This window comes from Littorina saxatilis, linkage group LG17 (assembly GCF_037325665.1).
Source record: "Littorina saxatilis isolate snail1 linkage group LG17, US_GU_Lsax_2.0, whole genome shotgun sequence".
Classification (NCBI taxonomy): Eukaryota; Metazoa; Mollusca; class Gastropoda; order Littorinimorpha; family Littorinidae; genus Littorina; species Littorina saxatilis.
In genome coordinates, this window is record NC_090261.1 from 16,448,375 (window position 1) to 16,474,548 (window position 26,174).

Sequence of the window (26,174 nt, forward strand, 5' to 3'; positions counted from 1 at the left end):
GAGATTTTTACTCCGGAGTAAACATTTCGTACGAAAAAGTTATTCCCTTTACGAAAAAGGCACTCCCCCATTTCACGAGAAAATTACTCCCCAAGACAGGTGAGTTCCGAGTAAACATTTCGTACAAAAATGTTACTCCCCTGACGAATAAATAACGAATAAATTACTTCACCCAAACACAAGCAAATTAACTTCCCATGCCAGGTGTACGAAATGTTTACTCCCTTGTCCCCTGTTAGTCTTGGTGGTGGAAGGGGTGGAGGGAGGGTAGCGCGACATTCGTGTGCGCGAGATCACTTATTGGCATTATCCCTTCGCCCGCATCCCATTCAGTTTTGCATACGATATTTTTACTGGAAGTAAAAAAAATGTGGAGTAAAAATTTCGTGGAGGGAGTAATTATTTCGTGCCGTGTGGAGTTCTTTTCTCGTACGAAAAGTGTACTCGGAGTAAGAATTTCGTACGAAATATTTACTCCGGAGTAAATTTTTCCTGGAGTAAAAATTTCGTGTAAACACCGGGTTTGTGCGATGACGATGGAGGGGAGAGGACTGGAGAGTGAGAAGAGGTGTAACGCAGAAGGTGTTAGAAGGGACTTGGTTGCTACACCTGTGCATTGAACGGAGTGATTGATTTATTCTTGATTTGTTTCATAAAGTAAATCCCTTGAATCCGGGAAGATCATGAACGACCCAATAAAGTGGGCTCACTCCAAAAACAACCTATCCGCATGGTCAGGACACGAAAAAGGTTGCTGCTGGAATGGTGTGAACTCCTGCGACATGCAGTGCCATCCGTGTGGAGGGGGGAGGGGATGAAGAAGGGGAATGCGGAGAAGGTTTGGGGGAGGTGGCGTTGAATTCATTGAGGAGGAGGAAGAGGAGACAGAAGAGACAAAAAGCATTCGATCCCTCTCTATTCGCAGTTCATCATCGAGAGCTCAAAGAAACGAGCAGCTGAAAGATGCTTGTAAATACTTCAATCAAACTTATGCTGAAGCAGTAGGGGATTTTAACTGTCATTCTCACCTCTTTTTAAACAAGAAATGTATTAAACTTGTCAAGGTGCATTATTACTGGCACGAGCACGCACACGCACGCACGAATACTAGCAAACACACACACATACTGATAAACACACGCAGGTACGAACGCACGCACATGACATCTCAATGGTTCACAATTCTATTACAAGAAAATATCATAATCGTCGTGAACTCCCGCATCAATCACCAGTTTAAATGTTTTATCGTTCACATACTCTCGCATTGTCAGTTCATGTCGGTAACAGTTGAATAAAATAGAAATAAGGAGCATTGAAGATACGTAATTAATCGGATGTGATCAATTCGGATACGCGGTGGAAGATCTTAACTCGACAATACCCATCTGTAAAGCCGACCGATTTTCTGTAACCTTGGTTCTCTGTATTTTCTCGATTTATTAGTGTGCTGCGTAGGCCTTTTCGTGTGCCTTGCTTCAATTATGCATGCTTGATGTTTTCCTTGTTGCTTGCATGTGGTACAGTTATTTCAAGACAAGTTTTATAGCTTTTCTTGTCGTTAGCAGTTTAGTGCTGTTTGGCATCCCTTTTTGTCATTAGAATTCCCAGGTTCATTGAAGATCCATTTTCTGCGCAGTGCTTTTTCCCCTCTTTGTGGGCCATTTAGCCCTGCATTCGTGTGAACAGGCCACTCCGACAACTAATAACACGCCGACCTGTGGGTCAAAGTGACTCAGCCGATGTTATTTGAACATTATCCTTTTGTTTAGAGCATAGCTAAATATTCATTTCCAAGACTTGGACGGCGGTGTCGACATTTTTGCAGTGGTTGTGGAATTGGCTCTCATTGGGCGTTACTCGACCACTTCGTCTTGAGGGCTTTTGTGTGAACTTGAAAAATGTGACCCTCCACCACGGAATGAGTCGCATGTCACCTTTGCATGATTTTCATATTTTTACATTTTCCTAAAGAGGTTTTTATGCTCTACCCAGTGGTGAAAACCGTTTTAGAAAAGAGCGAAAACTGTTTGAGTTATAAGCTAAGCCTTGCGCAGAACCGCGCGAGGTGACATGCGACTCGTTTCGTGGTGGAGGGTCACATTGATGGCCTCTTCAGATTGCGGCGAATTCCTGGACGGATGGCAGGATTTGAATGGCCTTTTTGCACGCGTAGAGCAGTTGCTCTCGTTGGCTGAGTGATGTGAAAGGACTCGTGGAGAAGGAGGCTCGTCAATTGTGCCATGGAGGCTCAATACGGGCCATTTCCTTGTCCACCCTTTTCGCGCTTGCGTAAAGAGCTAATTTGACTTGCAGCCGTGTAACGAGTGCTTTCATGAACATGGTGTTGGAATATATTATTTTGCTTTCAGGGTGACGTGCTGATTCTCAGAATTCCCTTCACGCAAACATTACTCAGCTTTGCGTCTTGTGTTCTCGAATGCCGAGGTCACGGCCACAAACTTATTTTATATATGTATTATTATTACTGTCTTAAGCTGTTCAATTATTTTGTGTTAATATCTCAGGCGAAGAGAAAATAAAGCACTGTGTGGCTGTAAATTGGGATTGAATTCTCTGTTGGAAAAATTGTTTCAGTAAGATAATATAGCTTTAATAACAATATCTGGAAACAGACCAATTATCTATCTGACAATACAAATCAGCCAGTCAATTTACCTACAATAAGGAACTTCCAACATGAAGTATCTGTTTTAATGGCGACCTCATAACTTGTCTTAACTTTGAAGAACAGTTTGATAACTTCTAGAGTAAAACCGGGACGAAGGATGATTTTTACGAGCGAAGGCTACCGACTCGGCCATCCCCAAAGTAAGTGCCTGATAGGGTTCCTCAAAATGTCTCCGCTGTCTCTTCAAGAGCTTTTGTGAAGACTCTGAAATCGACTATAAGAAAGGACAGTGACTCTTCGTTAGCACACTCAGTTGGATTTCCGCAGGATGTGAGGAACGCAGAGGAGGTTCACAGGTTCAGTCCGTTTCGTGAGATCGATCATGTTCACCACCACACATCTCTACAGTGCATGATTCAACTGGAGACAAGAGAATTGAAATTGACATTATATTGACATTAATTTAATTAAATTCAAATAAAATCCTTTAAGCTAACGGTGGTAAAATCACCACCCTGGCTGCTTTCTGTGCAAAGTGGGATCTTTTGGTTGAATTGATTTCGTAAGTGACACCAGTGTTAATCACCGTAATTAAAGGAGCCAAGAATTCCCATAGTAGCTAGGCCATTGATTCTTGGTATGTGTCAGGGTGAAAATATGCTCTTACTCCGTGTAAAAGACTGAACAGACCTATGGCAGTAAACAGGATCATGTACACGGGAAACACGGTATCTTTAACTTTTACCAAAAAAAAGTTTGAAAACTTGCAGCGTTAAGCCGCGACAGAGCTGGAATGTTTATGAGTGTACACTACAAACTTGGCCATTCCGAATGGCCGCTCCTGAAAGTGTCCCACTCAAATGTCTGAGTCCTCCTTGTGCGTTTTCTTAAGACTCTGGCATCGATTTTACGAAAGGATAGTGACTCTTCATTACCGCACTCAATTGGATTTCAATTCGATTCCCGCAGGAACTGTGAAACACAGTCGAGGTTTAAATTTACTCTCGGAGCGTTGAACCGTTCCGAGCATTTTGTGAATAATGAATGATGACCCTGTGGCTCTCAAATGAACATCGAACACGCATCTTGCTGGCTACATGTAGCACCTCTTAAGTCTACAGTAATGAATCTTGAATAACGAACACGTAAACAACTATCACTCTACATAAATGAAGCTTTAATAATAAAAACAATCTTTTTGAATTCTACAGCGATTAAACTTGAACGTATACACCTATAATATACAGCGATGACACTTGTTTAAAGAAAAAGTAAACACTACTTAGTAACATTGATGAAAATTGAATAAAGAAAAAGTAAAATCTTTTCAGTCTAAGTTTGAATAATTAAAATCTAAATGTCAGTTTAAGTTGACAATTATAGCGGCTTAAATGCCTCAAGTGCAGAACACCGGCAGGATCAACACAACGTCCTAGTTTCTGTGCTACTCGTTAGCGTGAAAAGTCTGGCATGGTTTTCGGCCGGGGTGGAAGAGTTAGTTCTTAGAGCAGAGTTACAATTTTAACTCTGATTTGAATCTTATAATGAAAAAAAACCCATCATTTATCGTCGCGCTATCTTGAGTGTTTGAGTGGTAAATCTCATTGGAGGTATGGCAACGGGCGAACGAAGGAATAAACGAACAACTACTTCATTCACTCCACTTCTTTCATTTAAGGCCAAGGCAATTAAGCTCGCTTGAACCAAGACAAAAAAGTCCCAGCAAACAAAATCCATTTTTTGCAAGGTATACGAGGATACTGAAAAACAGCAAACAAAGGCCGTTTTCAGCAAGCGATAAAAATGAGGATACTGAAAAAAAACAAGCTCAACTTTGGCGGTATTGATCTTACGAAAAATAAAAAATAAAAAATTAAGGACATCACAACATGTACAAAAGTGTGTGTTTTTTAATCAAAACAATTTCATCCAATCTGGGGCATTTAATCTGATATTGTTCAATAATTTGGCAGAGCCATTCACTTTACATTTAGTTCGCTTTATGGAAACAAAAAAGAACAAGTCGCGTAAGGCGAAAATACAATATTTAGTCAAGTAGCTGTCGAACTCACAGAATAAAACTGAACGCAATGCCATTTTACTCGTAGCATCGTCAGGCCACCGCTCATGGCAAAGGCAGTGAAATTGACAAGAAGAGCGGGGTAGTAGTTGCGCTAAGAAGGATAGCACGCTTTTCTGTACCTCTCTTTGTTTTAACTTTCTGAGCGTGTTTTTAATCCAAACATATCATATCTATATGTTTTTGGAATCAGGAACCGACAAGGAATAAGATGAAAGTGTTTTTAAATTGATTTGGACAATTTAATTTTGATAATAATTTTTATATATTTAATTTTCAGAGCTTGTTTTTAATCCGAATATAACATATTTATATGTTTTTGGAATCAGCAAATGATGGAAAATAAGATAAACGTAAATTTGGATCGTTTTATAAATTTTTAATTTTTTTTACAATTTTCCGATTTTTAATGACCAAAGTCATTAATTAATTTTTAAGCCACCACGCTGAAATGCAATACCGAAGTCCGGGCTTCGTCGAAGATTACTTGACCAAAATTTGAACCAATTTGGTTGAAAAATGAGGGCGTGACAGTGCCGCCTCAACTTTCACGAAAAGCCGGATATGACGTCATCAAAGACATTTATCAAAAAAATGAAAAAAACGTTCGGGGATTTCATACCCAGGAACTCTCATGTCAAATTTCATAAAGATCGGTCCAGTAGTTTAGTCTGAATCGCTCTACACACACACACGCACACACGCACACACGCACACACGCACATACACCACGACCCTCGTTTCGATTCCCCCTCGATGTTAAAATATTTAGTCAAAACTTGACTAAATATAAAAAAGGAAGAAAGGTTGAAGAAAGGTTAACGTGTCACATGCAAAAACATTGTTAAAGATACCATCTTTCCTTTACGAACGATTGTGTGTGTCGCCACATATCCTTCTAGACTGTTCAATGTATCTAACAAAGAAGAAAACCTTATCACACGCAAGTTGCTTTCAACTCATTTTCTGATGAATTGAATTCATAAGTGACTCCAATGTCTCTTCTTCGTCTTCGTTCATGAGCTGAAACTCCCACGTTCACTCATGTTTTTGCACGAGTGGGTTTTTACGTGTATGACCGTTTTTACCCCGCCATTCACAGGCAGTCATACGTCGCTTTCGGGGGAAGCATGTTGGGTATGTTCGTGTTTCTATAACCCACCGAACTCTGACATGGATTACATGATCTTTTCCGTGCGCACTTGGTCTTGTGCTTGCGTGTACACACGAAGGGGGATAAGGCACCAGCAGGTCTGCGCATAAGTTGAAAAATCTCCACCCTTAACCCTCCAGGCGGCCGCGGCCGAGATTTGAACTCACGACCTTCCGCATAGGCGGCCAATGTCTTATCCACTAGGCCACTTGGCCCGTCACTCCATTGTCAATCTGCGAACCAATTCGACGAACACGTTGTAGTCTGCACAGAAAACAGCCAGGCTGTATATCTTTGGTATGCGTCCAACACGAAGGCTGCTCTAATCCCACGTGAAGGATTGAACTGATCTTTGGTGTTGTTTAGGCCAAAAAAAAAAAAATAGGTGTGGTTACGGTAACATAGCCAAACAAAATAGGGTAGGTAGGTAAGCAATCACTTATTTTTTTGTTTAACTTTTTTTCTAATGTGTACAAATTAAACCTACTTGACAGGGAAATAAGTGTGCGACTCGGGCGCTTTCGCTTTCATTGCGTTTTTTGCACTCGTTTTTTTGGTTTTTTTTACAAATGTAATAAAAAGTTATAGGTTCGGCCCCTAAAAATAGGGTAGGTCGGGTTACCGTAACCACACCTATTTTTTTTTTAGGCCTTATGGTCGTTAATGCGGGAAGGTTAGGTATCTTTAACGAGTCTTTGCAAAACTTTCTTCCAATGTTCTTTTTTGTTTTTATAAAGCGATGGTTTCGTTATCCTACCTGCATGTTGCCTTTTTATTGTTCTGTTGTGTTCTCTTGTTATGGCTTTGTATTGTTCTGTTGTGTTCCCTTGTTATGGCTTTGTATTGTTCTGTTGTGTTCCCTTGTTATGGCTTTGTATTGTTCTGTTGTGTTCCCTTGTTATGGCTTTGTATTGTTCTGTTGTGTTCCCTTGTTATGGTTTTGTATTGTTCTGTTGTGTTCTCTTGTTATGGCTTTGTATTGTTCTGTTGTGTTCCCTTGTTATGGCTTTGTATTGTTCTGTTGTGTTCCCTTGTTATGGCTTTGTATTGTTCTGTTGTGTTCTCTTGTTATGGCTTTGTATTGTTCTGTTGTGTTCTCTTGTTATGGCTTTGTATTGTTCTGTTGTGTTCTCTTGTTATGGCTTTGTATTGTTCTGTTGTGTTCCCTTGTTATGGCTTTGTATTGTTCTGTTGTGTTCCCTTGTTATGGCTTTGTATTGTTCTGTTGTGTTCCCTTGTTATGGCTTTGTATTGTTCTGTTGTGTTCTCTTGTTATGGCTTTGTATTGTTCTGTTGTGTTCTCTTGTTATGGCTTTGTATTGTTCTGTTGTGTTCTCTTGTTATGGCTTTGTATTGTTCTGTTGTGTTCCCTTGTTATGGCTTTGTATTGTTCTGTTGTGTTCTCTTGTTATGGCTTTGTATTGTTCTGTTGTGTTCCCTTGTTATGGCTTTGTATTGTTCTGTTGTGTTCTCTTGTTATGGCTTTGTATTGTTCTGTTGTGTTCTCTTGTTATGGCTTTGTATTGTTCTGTTGTGTTCTCTTGTTATGGCTTTGTATTGTTCTGTTGTGTTCCCTTGTTATGGCTTTGTATTGTTCTGTTGTGTTCTCTTGTTATGGCTTTGTATTGTTCTGTTGTGTTCTCTTGTTATGGCTTTGTATTGTTCTGTTGTGTTCTCTTGTTATGGCTTTGTATTGTTCTGTTGTGTTCCCTTGTTATGGCTTTGTATTGTTCTGTTGTGTTCCCTTGTTATGGCTTTGTATTGTTCTGTTGTGTTCCCTTGTTATGGCTTTGTATTGTTCTGTTGTGTTCTCTTGTTATGGCTTTGTATTGTTCTGTTGTGTTCTCTTGTTATGGCTTTGTATTGTTCTGTTGTGTTCTCTTGTTATGGCTTTGAATCATTTGTGTTTCGTTGTTGCTTTTATTAATGCTTTCCTGCGTAGTTTGATATATTTGTGTTTATGGGTGGTATTTTCTGCACGCAGTGGACATTTTGCAACAAGTTGTCGAAGCAGCCGATTGTGTTAGTGCTATTCACATTTTAATTTGTATATCTTTTTCTTAGTATTTTTTTTATTTGCGTCATTGGTCGTTTGTCTTTTTGAGAAGTGTATTCTATTTTTTATGTCGAAGGTTATCCGCGTCATTCTGAAATTCTTTTTGTTTCTGAGATTTAAGATGGAGGAAGGCATGAAAAGACTTCATTGTGTTCTGCACTGACTGCACTTCTGGGCACAAACTCTGCAACAGCCTGCGCAGCTACCCAAGCGGCAGTTGAATGCCACGTTCCATCACCAGCCAGCATTAAGAACACGGGAAGACAAACCGCTGGTAGCAACAGCTTCTTCACGGGGATATCATTGCCAGGGATTTTTACATCAGACAATAGGTAATAGTGCCTTCAGCGGACATCACTGTCGCACTACGAAGCAAGCCACCGGTAAGAAATGTTGTTGATTGCGATGATTTCATAATTTAAACGCAATGTCATTGTAATACAAATATTAGGCACAAAAAAAAGAGAGTTGTGGTTAGGCTAACATTGCCACACACACGCACACTCACGACCGCACGCACGTAGCATTCACGTACGAACACGCATGCACGCACGCACGCACACACACACACACACACACACACACACACACACACACACACACACGAGCGCTTAGTGGATGGTGTGGATTAATTATATTCCTTCAACACCAGAGAGTTTGGGGTGCAGGTAATGCACGCTACAGTATCTCTGTACTAAAACAAGTCTTTGAAGCTTCTGCTTTTACTACCCGTTCAGACATAAACGCCAACTTCTGTTTATTCTCCGTCTCAGTTTGCCTTGGCATTTTTCTTGGTAATTGGTAGGGCCAGCGTGTATTCCACAACCCAGAGTTTTAGTTTTCACTAAGCATGTACTTAGTATGTTCTATATCTAACTGTATGTCTTGCTGCCTGCCTGTATATGTCTTTGTCTGTTTGATTGTCGTTCTGTCTGTCTGTCTGTCGGTCTGTCGGTCTGTCTGTTTGTCTGTCTGTCGGTCTGTCTGTCTGTCTGTCTGTCTGTCTGTCGGTCGGTCTGTCTATCTGTCTGTCTGTCTGTCTGTCGGTTGGTCGGTCTATCTGTCTGTCGGTTGGTCGGTCTATCTGTCTGTCGGTTGGTCGGTCTATCTGTCTGTCGGTCTGTCTGTCTGTCGGTCTGTCGGTCTGTCTGTCTGTCGGTCTGTCGGTCTGTCTGTCTGTCTGTCTGTCTGTCTGTCTGTCGGTCTGTCGGTCTGTCTGTCTGTCTCCCCACCCCTGTCTCTCTGTGTCTCTATCTGTCTCGCTCTCTCTCTCTCTCTCTTTTTGTAATATTTGTAATATATCTGACTTTATGACATATTGGCTACAGCAAGCGATATGTGTTGAAGTGATTGGCTGTCTGTTCGTGTGTACTGTTATAGCTTCATCTTCTTCAATTATTTTACGATTTCTTCAGAACAGATTGTTTCAACCACTCTTGGGGAAATTGGGGGGTTACTGTTTTTCTTTGTTGCATTGAAACATACGATCATGATTAACAAAGAACATCGTCACCAGCACCTTATGGGAACATCGCTGCACGTGTTTCTTCAAACAGTCCTAGACAGTCCATGTATATACCCAAAGACAACACACAAACGCGCGCATGTTACAGCAGTTTTTTTTTTAATTATTCGTATTTTTAAATATTATTTGTGTTGAATTTAATGTTCATTGTAATTCAATCAAGATACGGTCAAGGCCAATAATCAGGCTAAAAATGATAAGATCTGAGAAACAAAGCGTAAGAAAAGAATTTAAAGCAAATTAAATCTCCCTCTGCCCAGAGAGCAGACAGACTGTTGATTTTTAGTTTGTCACAGTCCAAACATAGCGATGACCTTGACCCATGTAACAATTTGAACAGATCTGAGATGGTGAACCAAATTGTTTGCACGTGGTGAAATGTGCCTTTAAAGAGTTTTCGATGCTAAACTTGTCACACAAAAAATGTTAAGGGAGAAAGATCGTGCATCAACCAAACAGGCAGTTTTGTTTCATGAGAACTGGTATTTCTTCTTTTTACATTTAGTCAAGTTTTGACTAAATGTTTTAACGTAGAGGGGGGAATCGAGACGAGGGTTGTGGTGTATGTGTGTGTGTGTGTGTGTGTGTGTGTGTGTGTGTGTGTGTGTGTGTGTGTGTGTCTGTCTGTCTGTGTGTGTGTGTGTAGAGCGATTCAGACCAAACTACTGGACCGATCTTTATGAAATTTGACATGAGAGTTCCTGGGAATGATATCCCCGGACGTTTTTTTCTTTTTTTCGATAAATGTCTTTGATGACGTCATATCTGGCTTTTTGTAAAAGTTGAGGCGGCACTGTCACACCCTCATTTTTCAATCAGATTGATATGATTGACATTTTGGCAAAGCAATCTTCGACGAAGGCCGGACTTCGGTATTGCATTTCAGCTTGGTGGCTTAAAAATTAATTAATGACTTTGGTCATTAGAAATCTGAAAATTGTAAAAAAAAAAATGTTTTTTATATAACGATCCAAATTTACGTTCATCTTATTCTTCATCATTTTCTGATTCCAAAAACATATAAATATGTTATATTTGGATGAAAAACAAGCTCTGAAAATTAAATATATAAAAATTATGATCAAAATTTCTTTTTCGAAATCAATTTAAAAACACTTTCATCTTATTCCTTGTCGGTTCCTGATTCCAAAAACATATAGATATGTCTCGACATGTATTTCTCTCTCTCTCGACTGTACACAGAGATAAGAACAGCCTCGCTTTCACCTAGATCCTGCCTAAAAACAATGTTCAGACCTCATGTTCAGACTCGGCGTAATAATACCGAAAGGACTACTTTTTAGCGGTCAAGTTCAGTCGTCCGCATACTCGAAAGTGAAAAAAAAGATGAAACGTTTTGCTACAGTATCGGAGGATGAACTGTCGAAGAAGAAAAAGAATCTCGTACCAACCACTACGCAGAAGACCATCCGAGTTGTCCAGAAGAAGTTCTGAAACACGTCACGTTCCAAATCAAAAGACGACATTCTATTCTCTTACGTCACTATTCTTGGTTTACGGTACCATTCGGCGGCTTTGCTACGAGTATGCCATAGTCTTGGTTGGCCGAGACCTTGAAGTGGAATGCGAGTGATTAGGTTTGTTGATTTTGCTCGGAGAAGTGGTCCGTGTTCAAGCAAGTTTCTTTCTTCTTTGAAAACAAAAACCCTAAGACCAGTGAATGTCGAGATATATATGTTAATTGGATCTGTGATCCAAACATGCCTTTTGGTCAATCTCGATGGCAGTTTATTCCACTCGCCCTACGGGCTTGTGGAATAAACTTCCATCTCGATTGACCAAAAGCCATGTTTGGATCACAGATCCAATTAACGTATAATGATATGTTTGGATTCAAAACACGCTCAGAAAGTTAAAACGAAGAGAGGTACATGTAAAGCGTAAACAGTAAAGCGTGCTATGAAGCACAGCGCAACCGCTACCGCGCCAAACAGGCTCGTCACTTTCACTGCCTTTTGCACTAGCGGCGGACTACGTTCAGTTTCATTCTGTGAGTTCCACAGCTTGACTAAATGTAGTAATTTCGCCTTACGCGACTTGTTTTTCTTTTGAGAGAAAACTATTGATCTTTTTTCAACCAGAAGCACTTTCGGTTCCTTCCTTTGTTTACTTCTCTTGAAAACAAGCCTGCTCCGTTTGTCTTTGTGATGTTCCGTTCATCCTTTGGTTCTGTTATATTTTTAATCGATCTATGCATTACTCGAACGAGAAAAATAGATTGATTTCTTGAAGGCATTGACTGAGTTTTGTTTCTCAAGCTCTGCACAGAAAAGAATCGATGTGCAGGGTTTCTCACCCTTGCTTCGCGAATGTCACTGAAGCTTAGTTAGTCGCCATGAGGTATTCACGCTTCCTCAGTATGGATGTTGGTTCGAAGGAACATACTGTGGCGTTTCATTATTGACTGTATCTGAAAGAAACATTATTCAGTCGTGAAGCTTCCGAATTGTATTCAGTTGTCTCTTCAGCCAAAACTGTGGTTTTACACAATTTTTTTATTTTATTGCCAGACAAAAACAAAATCGGTTGAGCGACGGTAAACGCATTTTATTTATTTCATTTTTGTTTAGCCTTGGTGATGTTTGTGTTGTACACAACAGAAGCTGGCGTAATTCAACATTGTCAGCTTCGAATGGTATGATCGCGCCGTTCATTCTACAGCCACATGGCTTCTTTTTTTTGTGAAGCTCGGATATGATGTTTCTCAGTGAAGTTGTGCTCCAACTTCTCAGTTGGATCACTTCAGATTGTCTCCACTGCAAGCTGTACGGAGGAAAGGAATACCTGGAGAAGACGGCATCATTCGTCTCGCTGTCCGGGCTGACAATAATAACGAGTGTGATCGACAAGAAGAAGAAGACTTCAGATTGTGGAGGGTTCTAGCTCAGAGTCAGTGGTAGCTGAAATTCAAGAGACCTGCCTTGAGACGTTTCCGTTTTCGCACGCCTTAAACTCACCATGCTACTGAACGGCAGTCGCGAAGCATGTTACGTAAAACCTTCAACTTGGCCATGGCCATGTGCATAGAAAAACAAGTCTTTACCGATTTTAAATGTTCTTTGTTTGTCATCCTTTTGAGTTTGCTTTTCCTGTGTATGTCACAGCGTACAATCATAATTCGTGAGCGTATTGTTTGGTACTGTTGTCCCAGCAATGGGACAATAACGTTATGAAATAACCCCTTTTCCATTGTGCAATGAAGTGCACACGTCTCAGTTTAATTCAAGCGGTATATTCGTGCATTGTAAGGGGGTACACCATTTCAATTACCCTGTGTACCACGAGAAAATGACTCCCACGAGATTTTTACTCCCTTTACGAAAAAACTACTCCCCCATAACACGAGAAAATTACTTCCATCGACAGGTGTGTTCCGAGTCAACATTTCGGTCGAAAATGTTACTCCCCTGGCGAATAAATAACGAATAAATTATTCCACCCTAACACGAGCAATTACTGCCCACGTCAGGTGTACGCAACTTTTACTCCCTTGTCGCCTGTTAGTCTTGGTGGTGGAAGGGGTGGAGGGAGGGTAGCGCGACATTTGTTTGCGCGAGATCACATATTGGCATTATTCCTTCGCCCGCATCCCATTTTCGCGTACGAGATTTTTACTGGAAGTAAAAGTTTGGGGAGTCAAAATTCCACGGAGGGAGTAATTATTTTTTTCCTACCTTGGGGAGTTCTTTTCTCGTGCGAAAGGTGTACTCGGAGTAAGAATTTCGTACGAGATGTTTACTCCGGAGTACATTTTTCGTGGAGTAAAATGTCGTGTTACACCGGCATTGTGCTTAGAGTCCCGGTTTTGTGAAGGAGTGGGAGTGTACGGCTGATGTACGATCATGTCCTGACAGTTTTGCATTCAGGACGTGATTTATAAAACGTGCAATCTGCCGGTTACAATTTCTGTCACACGGAAGCAAGAATCCTAATTTCGGCTTGCAATGTCAAACAGGAAACCTTTTGTTAGAATGTAAAAAGAATTGTAAATTTCAGGGTAGAAAAATAGGTGTATTTCCTTCTAGTGTGATATTGTCGTAGATATCGATCGTGTTTAAGAAATAATCATGTTTCTATACATCACTCCTCTTTTCATACGCCATTCAATCGTTGAAACAGCAAACAAAATCGTTAAGTCACCTTAAATAATGTCAGCGTTATTTTTCCTCGACTCGTAACGTGCAGTAAAATTTGAATCGATGTGCTCAGAAATGTGTGCCGGACAACAAGCAGTGAATGGCCCACAGGCACGGTTGGCCTAGTGGTAAGGCGTCCGCCCCGTGATCGGGAGGTCGTGGGTTCGAACCCCGGCCGGGTCATACGTAAGACTTTAGAATTGGCAATCTAGTGGCTGCTCCGCCTCGCGTCTGGCATTATAGGGTTAGTGCTAGGACTGGTTGGTCCGGTGTCAGAATAATGTGACTGGGTGAGACATGAAGCCTGTGCTGCGACTTCTGTCTTGTGTGTGGCGCACGTTATATGTCAAAGCAGCACCGCCCTGATATGGCTCTTCGTGGTCGGCTGGGCGTTAAGCAAACAAACAAACAAACAAACAAAAGTGAATGGCCCTTCGCCTCGGGATTAATATGTGACCCTCCACCACAGAATGAGTCGCATGTCACCTTTGCATGATTTTCATATTTTTACTTTTTCCTAAAGAGTTTTTTTATGCTCTATCCACTGGAGAAAACCGTTTTAGAAAAGAGCAAAAACTGTTTGAGTTGTAATTCTGTGACTAAGGTGACCCTCACACTGTTACCAGACACTCTCCGGACTTGTATCAAGCCTAGCGCAGAACCGCGCGAGGTGACATGCGACTCATTTCGTGGTGGAGGGTCACATATTGCCCCTATCCATAGGACGGATGTTTCCTTCTCACTGGCGACCGCCCAACTGTCTGGCTTTGGCCTTGTTTGTATAAGTTTCCATGTATTTTTTCTCCAGACTTTGCATACATATAGAGATCGCATAAAAAGAGCAATGTCTGCAATACCTCCAAACGTTTTGCAATCGTATGGATATTGTATGTTATCTTTAATACAGTCGAACCTGTCTGTAACGACTACCCCAGGGACCAACCAATACTGGTTGCTATAGACCGGTGGTCGCTATGGAAAGGGGAATTTTATAGAAGAAAAACTCGCCTGGGAGTGGTCGTTGTTGGCAGGTGATCACTTTGGAGAGGTTTGACTGTACATGTATCTGCACACGCACGAGTGTGAGTGTATGGAGGTTTTTCAGAGTCTAATACAAAGTTTACGTCATTTTTGTTTCAGTGTCAAGCTCATCTGCCTCTTGAGCTGGTGTGACATTTGAATCGATATATTCATCAGCCTGCATTCAAGACGTTCGCGCCGTTTGCGCAACAAAGCGTGCGCAGGAATCTTCAGACTTGAGATTTTTCAACCCCCTTCATGGATGCGTGTGTGTCCGAATGTTAAGATAGCAACCGGCGAGATAAAAAAAAAATTACTGATCCCAGGAACTTCTGTATTTAGTGGTAAACCTTTGGTTGTGTGTGTGTTCGTGTGGGTGACGTTATCACAGACCAATGTAGGTACACATTTTCAAGTTATCTTCAGACATCAGTCTTCGCATGTGTGAATTCGCAATTTCAAACCTTGGCCCGTGTGAAGAAATGGTTTGATCTCACTGGTACATTTCGCCTGCCAGTCTTTGTGTGTGTTTGTGTACGTGTGTACATTAACAGTGAGATGAGAACAAGTGTGCGATATCATTAATATTTCACTGGGACATTTTAGTCACGTGTGAACTCTTGGAGCCGGGAGATTGTTCCAAGCAAGTGTGGGATAGAAGTGGACTTTTAAGGAGTATTCAGCTTTTATTCTCAGGGAATTGTTGAACACAATAGCAGTTTTTGTTAATTTATGCGACTTTTCAACCCGAGTAACGGATTTAAAACTCATACATTTGTTTGCCGTGTCAGACACCAATGTGTAACTGTGTATGTGTATCAATGTGTGGACTTTTGCGAGTGTGTAGAATTCTGTTCGTATTGCCAGGGCAGAGTCTCTAGCAATTCAGACACCTTTCTGACGTTTTCGTCGCTGATGTGATTAAATTCTTGAGCAAAGTATGAGAGCGCATGACTTCATGGATTATTTTTCTGAGGAGTTTCAAACGTTATAAGTGATCTTGCAGTTCAGAGTTTTCCAACGAGGAAATGCGTGTAGAAGTTTAGACACTTCGAAAAAAAGTTTCCCCTTGTGTTTGCATGCACGTGTCAGTATTGTATAACATTTTGAGGCTCAGGGATTGTCCAGTTCTCATCACTAAAGACATCAGTTCACATATCACTATCACGTTTTATATTCCCGCGAGGGCGTGGGGGTTATTTCTCGAGCAATCTGTAACATTGCTTCAGACCATTTCCAAAATACACTCGCACACGCAGAGAAAGAGCCCAGTGACTCAGTGTCTCTGATGTTCCACGTAGAGATACCCACGGGCTATTATTCTGATCCGCAAGCAAACTGGACCATCCACACATCCCCTGAACGTGGTCGATGGCGGGGTGTGACCACCACAACGTAAGCTGAACGAGGGAGATCCAGTCACTGCAGCATACGTGAATGAAACGGTTAGGGACGTACATTGTGGCCTGCAGGAACGGGGGAGGTCTTCATGTGTGCAACCAGTGATTTGCTCTTCTGTGCGCTGGTGGTCTGACGCTTTCAACTCGGACCGGCGTGTGTTGAAAGATAGACACAATTAATTCAGTTAACATTCTCATTCCTATCCACAACTCAGAAATTAGACGAAAGCTTCGTTGCAGATACACACAGAAGTAACGGGTTTCTGTTGATGAAGAGATTGAGTGCTGTATAGTTTCAACGTTTTGTTCTATCGTTGTGGTACGTTGCATGAAGTATCAAATAGCTATTTTAAACGAAAAACGACCGCGACTTGTGTGTGGCAGAATCACGAGTTCGTGCCTTAGCGTTGCGGTTCATGGTGGAACAGTTCATCATAAGTATTGCCAATGTAACCGCGAGGCGACCTTGTGAGACTGAGGCCAAGTTTGTGTCAAGCTCTGTATATCTTGCAACATCAAGATAACTCCAAAGAAAGAACAACCAATAATAAGTGACAACGAACTGCTGACAATAGGCTATACCAGCTGTCGTCTGTTATATAAAGGCTTTCTTCGCATGTTGTGTGAGAGAGGTATCCATACCCAAGAGAAGGTAATATCAACAAGACACAGAATAACCCCTGACCTAAAGCAATAATAGAGAACTTTAAAGAGAACGTTTACTAAGATTTTCCTCTAACGGCACCATTTCTTTTTGAAAGACTTTCACTTCAGTGTAGGTATCACCGGCAGATATGAGTGAGAGTGTGTCCTTCCATTAACGACGCTTGTTTGGTTGGTCTGTACGATTTAAACAATACACTCTAAGTAAAAGGCTTGACATCACAGCCGAGAAGTACCACCTTCAAGAAACAATCGATAATCAGTGACAGTCAATCTCAAGGGGAACCGGAGACTCTTCGCTTTTGTTTCAACATTGTGTAAAAGGACCTCTTTGCTTTCTTCGATTCAAGGATTCAAATATTCAAGGATTCAAGGATTCAAATCCCCAAAGAGGCAAAATCAAAGAACTCAAACTAGCAAAGGCTTAACCCGATCAACATCTGCTCAGGACGCTAGAGACAGCCGAGCATCAAACCGTCACCCTGGGTCAGTCTCTGAGCATTCCCGCCATGGGGTGTATCCGAGACAAGCCCCTGAAGCAGTACTGCGGACAGGGCCCTGAGGATGGAGTCTCCTCCGCCACCGCCACCGCCACCGCGGAGAACGACGTCAACAACACCAAGAACGGGCCGCAAAACAAGGTAGCTAACTTCTCCAACGTCGTGGTGGACGATCGTCTCCCCTTGAGCGTGCGTCAGTGCTTCCGGCTGATACAGTCTTGGCGAGCCATCAAGAGGAACATATCCGAGACTGGCGTGGAGATGTTTATAAGGTAAGGGAGTTGTGTGTGTGTGTGTGTGTGTGTGTGTGTGTGTTTTCTTGTTTCTCTCTCTCCTTTTTGTGGTTGATGGTTTGCTTCGTCTGTCTGGATTGTCTGAACGGAATGTCAGACCGGGTTGTTTATATTCGTTGGTCGATCTAATTCTTGCGTATTTGTGTGTCTGTGTGTGACCTTCTTTGTGTGCCTTTGTAAGTGGATGCTTATTTGACTGTCAGCTTTGGGTGTCGTGCAATGTTTGTGTCAGGTTTGTTTTGTAAGATGTGTGGTTGTTTCTTGGTCTGTTGCTTGGATGGTTGGTTGGTTGGTTAGCTGATTTGATTGGTTGATTGGTTCACTTCACTTCTCTCTCTGACGGGTCCATGATGGCTTCTTGAATTCTATACATTTTATTGTGTATTTCCGGCGGAATTTTGTTTAGTTAACTGGCGTTCTCCCGTGTCTGCTTGCGACACATCTTTTCATTATTCAGATCACTTGCATATTTACAGCACAGTTTATACATTTCTTCTGCATTGGACAGGTACTTTAAATCCAATATTCGGATGTGTTGATGGAAGAAAAAGCATGCTTGTAACACTTACGCGGGGAGAGAAGTTCGATGCGTTCTTTTTTGAGTCGGTCAACTTTAGTCTAATACCTATACTTATTTATGTATTTATCCTACATACGTGAGAGAGACACCCGTGAGATAATAATCGTTCAAATCACACGTGTGTATATCATGTAAATGAGGTCATGTCAAGCAAGTCTGGCAGGGACCTGTTTTTCCACTGCTTATGATGCCAAAGTCACCGAGACAAACGTGATTATAGAAACAAAAATTGCGCTCGCTAATTACCCTCAATGAATCTTTAGAACTAACACGTCACGCCACACTTTCTGAGTGACGTTTCTTTGCTTTGACGTAATAGATTGCACGAGGCTTTAGAAGAGATCGAGGTTCCAAAACAAGCGTCTTCAATTTAGCTGCCTCGACTGCAAGACATTTTCAGTAAAATACACGTAAGTACAGTATGTAGGATAAACAGAATACTACATGGCTTGCTGTGTCGTACCAGATTTACACTCGTTGCTTTTTGAGTCACTTGAGAAAAAGTGACTCTATGTAATCGGTCAGTGTTAGTCTGTCCGGCCGGCCGTCCGGCCGGCCGTCCGTAGACACCACCTTAACGTTGGACTTTTCTCGGAAACTATCAAAGCGATCGGGCTCATATTTTGTTTAGTCGTGACCTCCAATGACCTCTACACTTTAACGATGGTTTCGTTGACCTTTGACCTTTTTCAAGGTCACAGGTCAGCGTCAAAGGAAAAATTAGACATTTTATATCTTTGACAAAGTTCATCGGATGTGATTGAAACTTTGTAGGATTATTCTTTACATCAAAGTATTTACATCTGTAGCCTTTTACGAACGTTATCAGAAAAACAAGGGAGATAACTAGCCTTTTCTGTTCGGCAACACACAACTTAACGTTGGGCTTTTCTCGGAAACTATAAAAGTGACCGGGCTCAAATTTTATGTGAACGTGACTCATTGTGTTGTGAATAGCAATTTCTTCCTGTCCATCTGATGCCTCATATAATATTCAGAACTGCGAAAGTGACTCGATCGAGCGTTTGCTCTTCTTGTTCAAATAGTGAACAGCTCGTTTTTGCTCGCAGTTCAATATTAAAAAAAAAAACTCGTGTAAATCTGGTACGACACAGCAAGCCATGTAGTATTCTCTATTTATCACATTCGTCCAAGCTAGACATGCAAGACATGTTATTTCAGATTTGATTGTTACATGTAACATGACTGGTTTGAAACGGTACAAAATTATGACCCGTAACAGTGGCGGATTTAGGGGGGGGGGGGGGGGCGAAGGGAAAAAAAAAGAGAGAGAGAGAGAGAGAGAGAGAGAGAGAGAGAGAATCAGAATCAGAATGTTTATTTGCGAAAACTCATATTGTTTATAGCAAAAGGGTGCTGGGGGGTTGGGTAATCGAACGATCCACGAACATCAGTGTACATATTGGTTACACAAAAACAATGCATCGTGATTCGGTCCGAAGCATCCAACTTGTAATCCAAGTCGGGAAATAACTTTTCCGTTTCGAACACGGTATTGTTCCATATCGATCGCGGTATTGTTCCATATCGATCGCGGTATTGTTCCATATCGATCGCGGTATTGTTCCATATCGATCGCGGTTTGTCACAAACACACATGAAATATGTGTGCCCTGTAGTTTAGCGACAACAGTCAGTCTGGCATGGCACGGAGGTAGCACTGTACCAGTGTAGACACGACATGAAGGTCAGTAGTGAGATGGTCGATTTCTTCTCTAAAGACGTTGCGGTCGACTTGGGGCAGACGCCGGACACACGGGGGCGTTTCCTCCTCTTCTCGGAATGACGTTGTCTGTGCTGTTTCGCAGTCGTATGTCAGGACGTAGTCGTCTCCCCTTGCAAACAGCGTCTTCTTTCCACCTTTTCTTTCGCACACTACTTTTGTGAGAGTGCGGTTCCTCTTTCTGTTTAACAGTTTCTCTCTAAGTCGCACGTTCTTTGAGCAGTGTGAGGCTAAGTCGTAGATATCATCTGGTTCAAACTCACGGTCCGTTGCTGCCAGTTCAGCTGTAGTGGTTCCGTCGTCTGCTGTCTGTGACGTCACAGCACTACACACCCAAGGGTTGACATTCTCGCACGTGGTTGAGCTTGCAGTGTCACAGTGGGCAGGTGCGTGAGTGACACTGGTTTGCACATCCTGCACGTGCTGGATGGAAGAAGCACGGCTATTGTTGACAGGGGCCTCTACCGATGACGCTGTGTTCTGTTCCGCTTCAGCTGCTTTGCGTTGCACGAAGTTCTTTCTTCTTGTTTCATCACGCTTTACTTGTGACCTGCTTTTCTTCCTGTAGTGAGCTGTGTTGGCTTGGTCTGATGGCGGCCCAGCAAACCTCAACACAACCGTTGTGCAGTCACCTTCCCCCTGGATTTTCCAAGAAGATAGCCCAACTTCGTCCACTAAGTTGATCAGGAACTGTTCCAGGCGATGTGGCAGTCCCGTTTGTGACATTTTTGGTCGGCAATAGTAGCTTAGGAGAAGATACTTATCAAATGTTGCGGAGCTCCGAAATTTGCGTCCTTCTCTGGTGGTAAGGGCAGACCACCGAGAGAGAGAGAGAGAGAGAGAGAGAGAGAGAGAGAGAGAGAGATGATTAAATGATTAAATGACAGTAGTTTCTGAGCTCAGGTGGCCCTAGATTGCAGCATTTTGCTTCCTTGGTTGCATTTTGCATGCCCCCGGACCCCCCTAACATGTTCGGGCGCTTCGCGCCTTCAAGTTTGTGCAAAAAAGTTTGGGTGTGGCCCCCCTTCCTTAAGATCCTGGACCCGCCCTTGCGTAAATTCAACATAAGACGTTGTCAAGCTGTCAGCAGCTAAGGCCAAACTCGACAACAAACACAGAAAAAGAGGTAAAAAAGCTATTTTGTTTCACTAGATTTTAAAGCTACCGTTTCAGTCTTGCATAAGATGTGCTGTATTCTTTTCATTCTGAGTTTTTTTTTTATTCGAGTTGACCGATACCCTAGTCCGCGCTGACTGCAGACTACACTATTAACAAGAAATTCCTACGAGGTAGGAAAAACACCCCCGTCAAAGGGAAATAACCTTCTCAGTTGGTGGCAGTGACTGAGTGAGAATGGTTATTTCCCTTTGACCATGAAGATGTCCCTCTATAAGTCCTTGTATAATTTTAATCCACCAATAACTCCCTAACCGTGTGTTTGACTGGTCCCAATTTTTGTAAGGACCGTCTCAGGAATGTATAGAACCTGTTCACCAAGTTTGGTGACGATCGGTCCGTTCATTCTTGAGATCTATATGCGAACACAAACAAACAAACAAACAAACAAACAAACACATCGAGCGAAACCTATACACACCCCTATACCGGGGGTGTAAAAATACCCTTATCAACCCGTGCACGAAAGAAGGAAAAAAGAGATCTCGTCTCATTGTTGACGGTCTGTTGCCTTGCGCTGAACGCCGACGATTGTTATGATCGTTTTCCCAGAAGAAGAAATGTTACTACATGTATTTTTGTGTTCTACACAGGCAGTTGCTTTTGCACTTTGCCTGACACTTTTATTGCCAATCAGTGTGTTTTCGCTAATTTGAGGAAAACAACTTTGTTTGACATCAATCAGCTAATATTCTATAGTGGTATAATGCAACCTGAACAATCACACCGTAACAAGAAATTGGCGAATTATTGATTCTGGTGTTGTATAACAGGCGCTCTTTTGACACATGGGGGGGGGGGGGGGGGTGGGGGGGGAGAGAGAGAGAGAGAGAGAGAGAGAGAGAGACAGACAGACAGACAGACAGACAGACAGACAGACAGAGACCGAGACAGAGAGAGAGACAGAGACATGCAGACCGACAGACTGATGGGAGACTGACAAACCAACCGCCAAAGACAGGGTCCGTGACAGCAGACCAAACGCCTGCATTCGAACTGATGATTCTTCAAGGTGCTAGACCTCGATGAGAATCTGACAACCCCCCCCCCCCCTCCCGCTCTTGTTCATCCACCCTGTAATCTCCCGCCCCGTCACACATTGGTACCACCCTTTGTTTGAGGATGACAGACTGGGTCCTATAGCGGGCGTCAGGCGCTGGACCTGGCTTTCTTTACGAGGGGGGCACGTGGTTCGATGCCATCCATATCTGTTGGTTGTCTTCTTCATCCGTCTTCTTCACCGCCATGCTCATTCATCAACGTTCTTGGGGGGGGGGAGAGGGAGGAAACTGAGAGGGAGGAAGAACGGAAAGAGCAAAATGAGTCGAGTAAGGACTTGGTAGAGGAGGGGGAGGGAGAAGAAGACGAGGAGGGGGGAGTGTGTGTGTGCATAATATGTGAGTGTGCGTGCTTGCATGTGTGAGCACGCGCGCGCGCGCTTGTGTGTATGTCTGTGCGTGTTTGCGTATGTGTGAGTGCGTGCGTGGGTTTGTGGTGGGTATGGAAAGCCGTTTGGCTCATAACCATTACACGCGTAATAAAAAATAAATACACGCGTAATAAATGATTAATACGCGTGTAATAAATGATTAATGCGCGTGTAATAATCATTTTTTACGCGTGTAAGAAATGATTAAATACGCGTGTAATAACTATTTCATGCGCGTGTAAGAAATGATTAAATACGCGTGTAATAAATATTTCATGCACGTGTAAGAAATGATTAAATACACATGCAGGAAATAGTTTATACGCGTGTAAGAAATGATTAAATGCACGTGGAATAAAAATGTCATACACGTGTACGAAATGATTAAATACACGCGTAATAAATATTTCATGCGCGTGTAAGAAATATTTAATACACGCGTAATAAATATTTTATGCGCGTGTAAGAAATAATTAATACACGCGTAATAATCATTTCATGCGCGTGTAAAAAATATTTAATACACGCGTAATAAATATTTCATGCGCGTGTAAGAAATAATTAATACACGCGTAATAATCATTTCTTACACGCGTATGAAATATTTATTACACGTGTATTTAATCATTATGCTATTCCATAGCATAAGAAAAAAGATAAATTACACGCGCATTAATCATTTATTACACGCGTATTAATCATTTATTACGCGTGTATTTATTTTTTATTACGCGTGTAATGGTTATGAGCCAAACGGCTTTCCATAGGTGGGTGGTGGCACGGGGGGTGAAAACAGAGAGGATTTACATTGACAGGTTTAGAGGGTCGGGGTATTGACCGGTCTTGCTGGGGGTGGGGGCGGTGTGAACTGATTGCATTAGGATGACAGCCCTCGGAGAAGGGATCTCGGATGATTTAAATCGATTGCTTGTTTGGCAGGTTGAATTGTTACATTCATATCTTATTTGAAAAGGCGTCTTTCCATCATGCGAACATTCACAAAGTAACTTACACCAATGCACAAATAGACAAACTCGCACTTAACGCGCTGTATAAACCTCGCACACAAATGAGTAGACAGACAGACATACACAAAAAGCACAAGCATGCACTCGTACAGGTTCATACACACACACACACACACACACACACACACATGCGCGCACACACACACACACACACACATGCACACACACACACACACACACACAAACACACACACACGGTCATTCTCATTTACTGTTTCTAATTCACCCGTGACAAAACTGCACGGGGAAACAAATCTCATATACACGGCCATGTGCTTCCATTTCTCAAATCCCAAAACCTTTTTTGTTTTGTTATTATTCTATTTCTCATTCGAAGTTGTGTCTTTCTCTTCTGATTCACCCATGAAAAAAACTGCACGGACAACATTTCTTAGTTTTCCTCTGAGCTTTACTTTGTCACTGACCCTTGCCCAGTGCAGTTTCATTCTTCGCCTGTCGCTGTATTGTCCATCAAGCGGAAGAGCAGTACTAACTGATGTGCGTCCATAGTGCGTCAGTGGACGTCTGGCATTGGAGTTGCGAGAGTAGCGTTTTTTCTGTATGGTTAATTTGTGAGAGCCAGGAGGCAGAGACAGAGACAGAGAAGGATAGAAGGATGCTCGTTGCACAAATAGAAGCATGGACATCTGTGATAATGTGTATAATTGCTAGCACGAGAAAGCACATATTGTTTTGCTGATTTGCAGAGAGCAACAGGTCCATGCACTCACCCGCAAAACTTACGCTTGACAGTTACAAAGAGTTATCGCTTGTTGAATTGGCAGTATGAGCTGGTGACCAAAACGGTGCGAATTCAATCCGTTTTAAACCTGCATGATACTGACATAGGAGGGCTGTTGCATTTGGACAACCTCTTTTGAATTTTAATTTGAGTGCTATTGTTTGGCAGCCTCACAATATGAAGGCAATGGGTTTTGTATGACTGTTCAGTGGCGCGGGCTCAGGGTTTTTGTTTTTCATCATTGATGCAAGCAGTAATGACTTGTGTTTACATCCTTTTAGACTATGATGTGTGTGTGTAGTTGAGAGAGATATATATATATAGTGTGTGTGTGTGTGTGTGTGTGTGTGTGTGTGTGTGTGTGTGTGTGTGTGTGTGTGTGTGTTTAGGGGATTTTAGCTACTAATACGTCGGCTCATACTTTGTGAAAATAAGTCACACGTAGTGTTGGCATACATGGACACCATGCGCACCGAAACATTACACAACTTTATCACAAGGAAAAAAAACCCACTCAAACATACGAACTATTATACCATTTTTTTCAATAGAACTACGACAAAGTTTTAGCACAGAAATAAAGTCAGCGTATATCGGTTTATGCTTCCCACTGGAGAGACGAAAATGAAGAAAAGCGCAGCATTTGATCTATTATGACACATTTACCCTAGCGCGCGTATTACAGACACCAGCACTTTAGAGCAGAATACCACACAGGCTGATTCCGCTGGGAAATAATTGTGCCTGTCTGGTACTTGTTTTTCAGAAAGGTAACCTTTATTTAGACTGATGTAACTGACAGAACCTCATGTCGTGACACTCTGCAGGTGCAAATTGACTTATTTCGTTGCAGTCGAGTTGATTTTGAACCAAAGTTTGTTTTTATGAAAAATGCGGTTAATTGTAAATCAAGGGGCTGGTTTTACGTTTCAGAAAGGTAGAAGACACGTGGCAACAGGTTACATGAGTGCGTACGTGCTCCTGTGTGTGTGTGTGTGTGTGTGTGTGTGTGTGTGTGTGTGTGTGTGTGTGTGTGTGTGTGCGAGAGAGAGATAGAGTGACAGAGAGACAAGAGAGAGACAGAGATGTTTGGAAGTGTATCATTGGTCTTTCCAAAAAATAAATGAGTGTTGCAATTCGATTCAGCCTGCTTTATTAAATTTCACCTAGAGCATGCGTGGGTAACTACCCATCTTACTCCGCGTGAAATCCCATAAAGCTAGGAGTTTCCTTGCTGGTGGTCCAACACCCTATGCACAATACCCACCGAGCGCAATGCAGACACTCTTTATAAAATGGTTTTCGTGTCCACAGAGAATTCAATTTAAACGTGGCTTCCTGGGCGGAAATGACGTAATTTTGCAGAGCATGCGCTGTTGGGAGAAGGGCCCATTCAGCGACTATTCTCCTAAAGCGCTGTTTATCTAATGTTTTCGGTGTCCACAGAGAATTCAAGTTCGTCGTCATTTTCTCCATGAAGTAACTGGGCATCCTAGGCGGAAATGACGACATTTTGCACCGAGAGCATGCGCTGTTTAGAAAAGGACACATTCGGTGATTCTCATAACAGTTTGTATTATTGGATTACGCACGGCTAATGCATACATTTGTCAACTGCGAATTTCTGAGTGCGCTGCGTTTTCAGACAGTGAAGGAAGTGCATCATTTTATTGGTCTCCAGATTCATATCAAATCCCACAGCTCACACTGTTCGCATAGTGCATTGCGTGCCACGATCCAATCGCAACACAATCGGCGTTTAGGATTTGAATATCAACGTCCATCAAAATGATGTGTTTGAAAGGACAAGGAAGAGGACAAGAAGCGCTATGGGCAGTTTTAAACGACAACTTAAAGCATAAACATGATTAATCCTGTAAATTATGCATGCCGTTGCTGCAAACTTAATTTTGGACTCACATATCATCGTAAGCCTCTTAACTGAAAATGCTATGTATCAAAAGCAATAATGGCTCACTATTTTGATCAACAGATA

General features: G+C 42.1%; 1 protein-coding gene across 1 annotated transcript in view; it reads left to right on the top strand.

The window, feature by feature from the left end:
* The first annotated feature begins 15,709 nt into the window (after nucleotides 1-15,709).
* Nucleotides 15,710-26,174, top strand: part of LOC138953555 (neuroglobin-like) — a 225,877-nt gene continuing 215,412 nt past the window's right edge. The window contains exon 1 of the mRNA XM_070325399.1: nucleotides 15,710-17,458. Within this exon, the coding sequence (XP_070181500.1) occupies nucleotides 17,196-17,458 (263 nt within the window). The 5' untranslated portion in view covers nucleotides 15,710-17,195. The remainder of the gene's footprint in view (nucleotides 17,459-26,174) is intronic.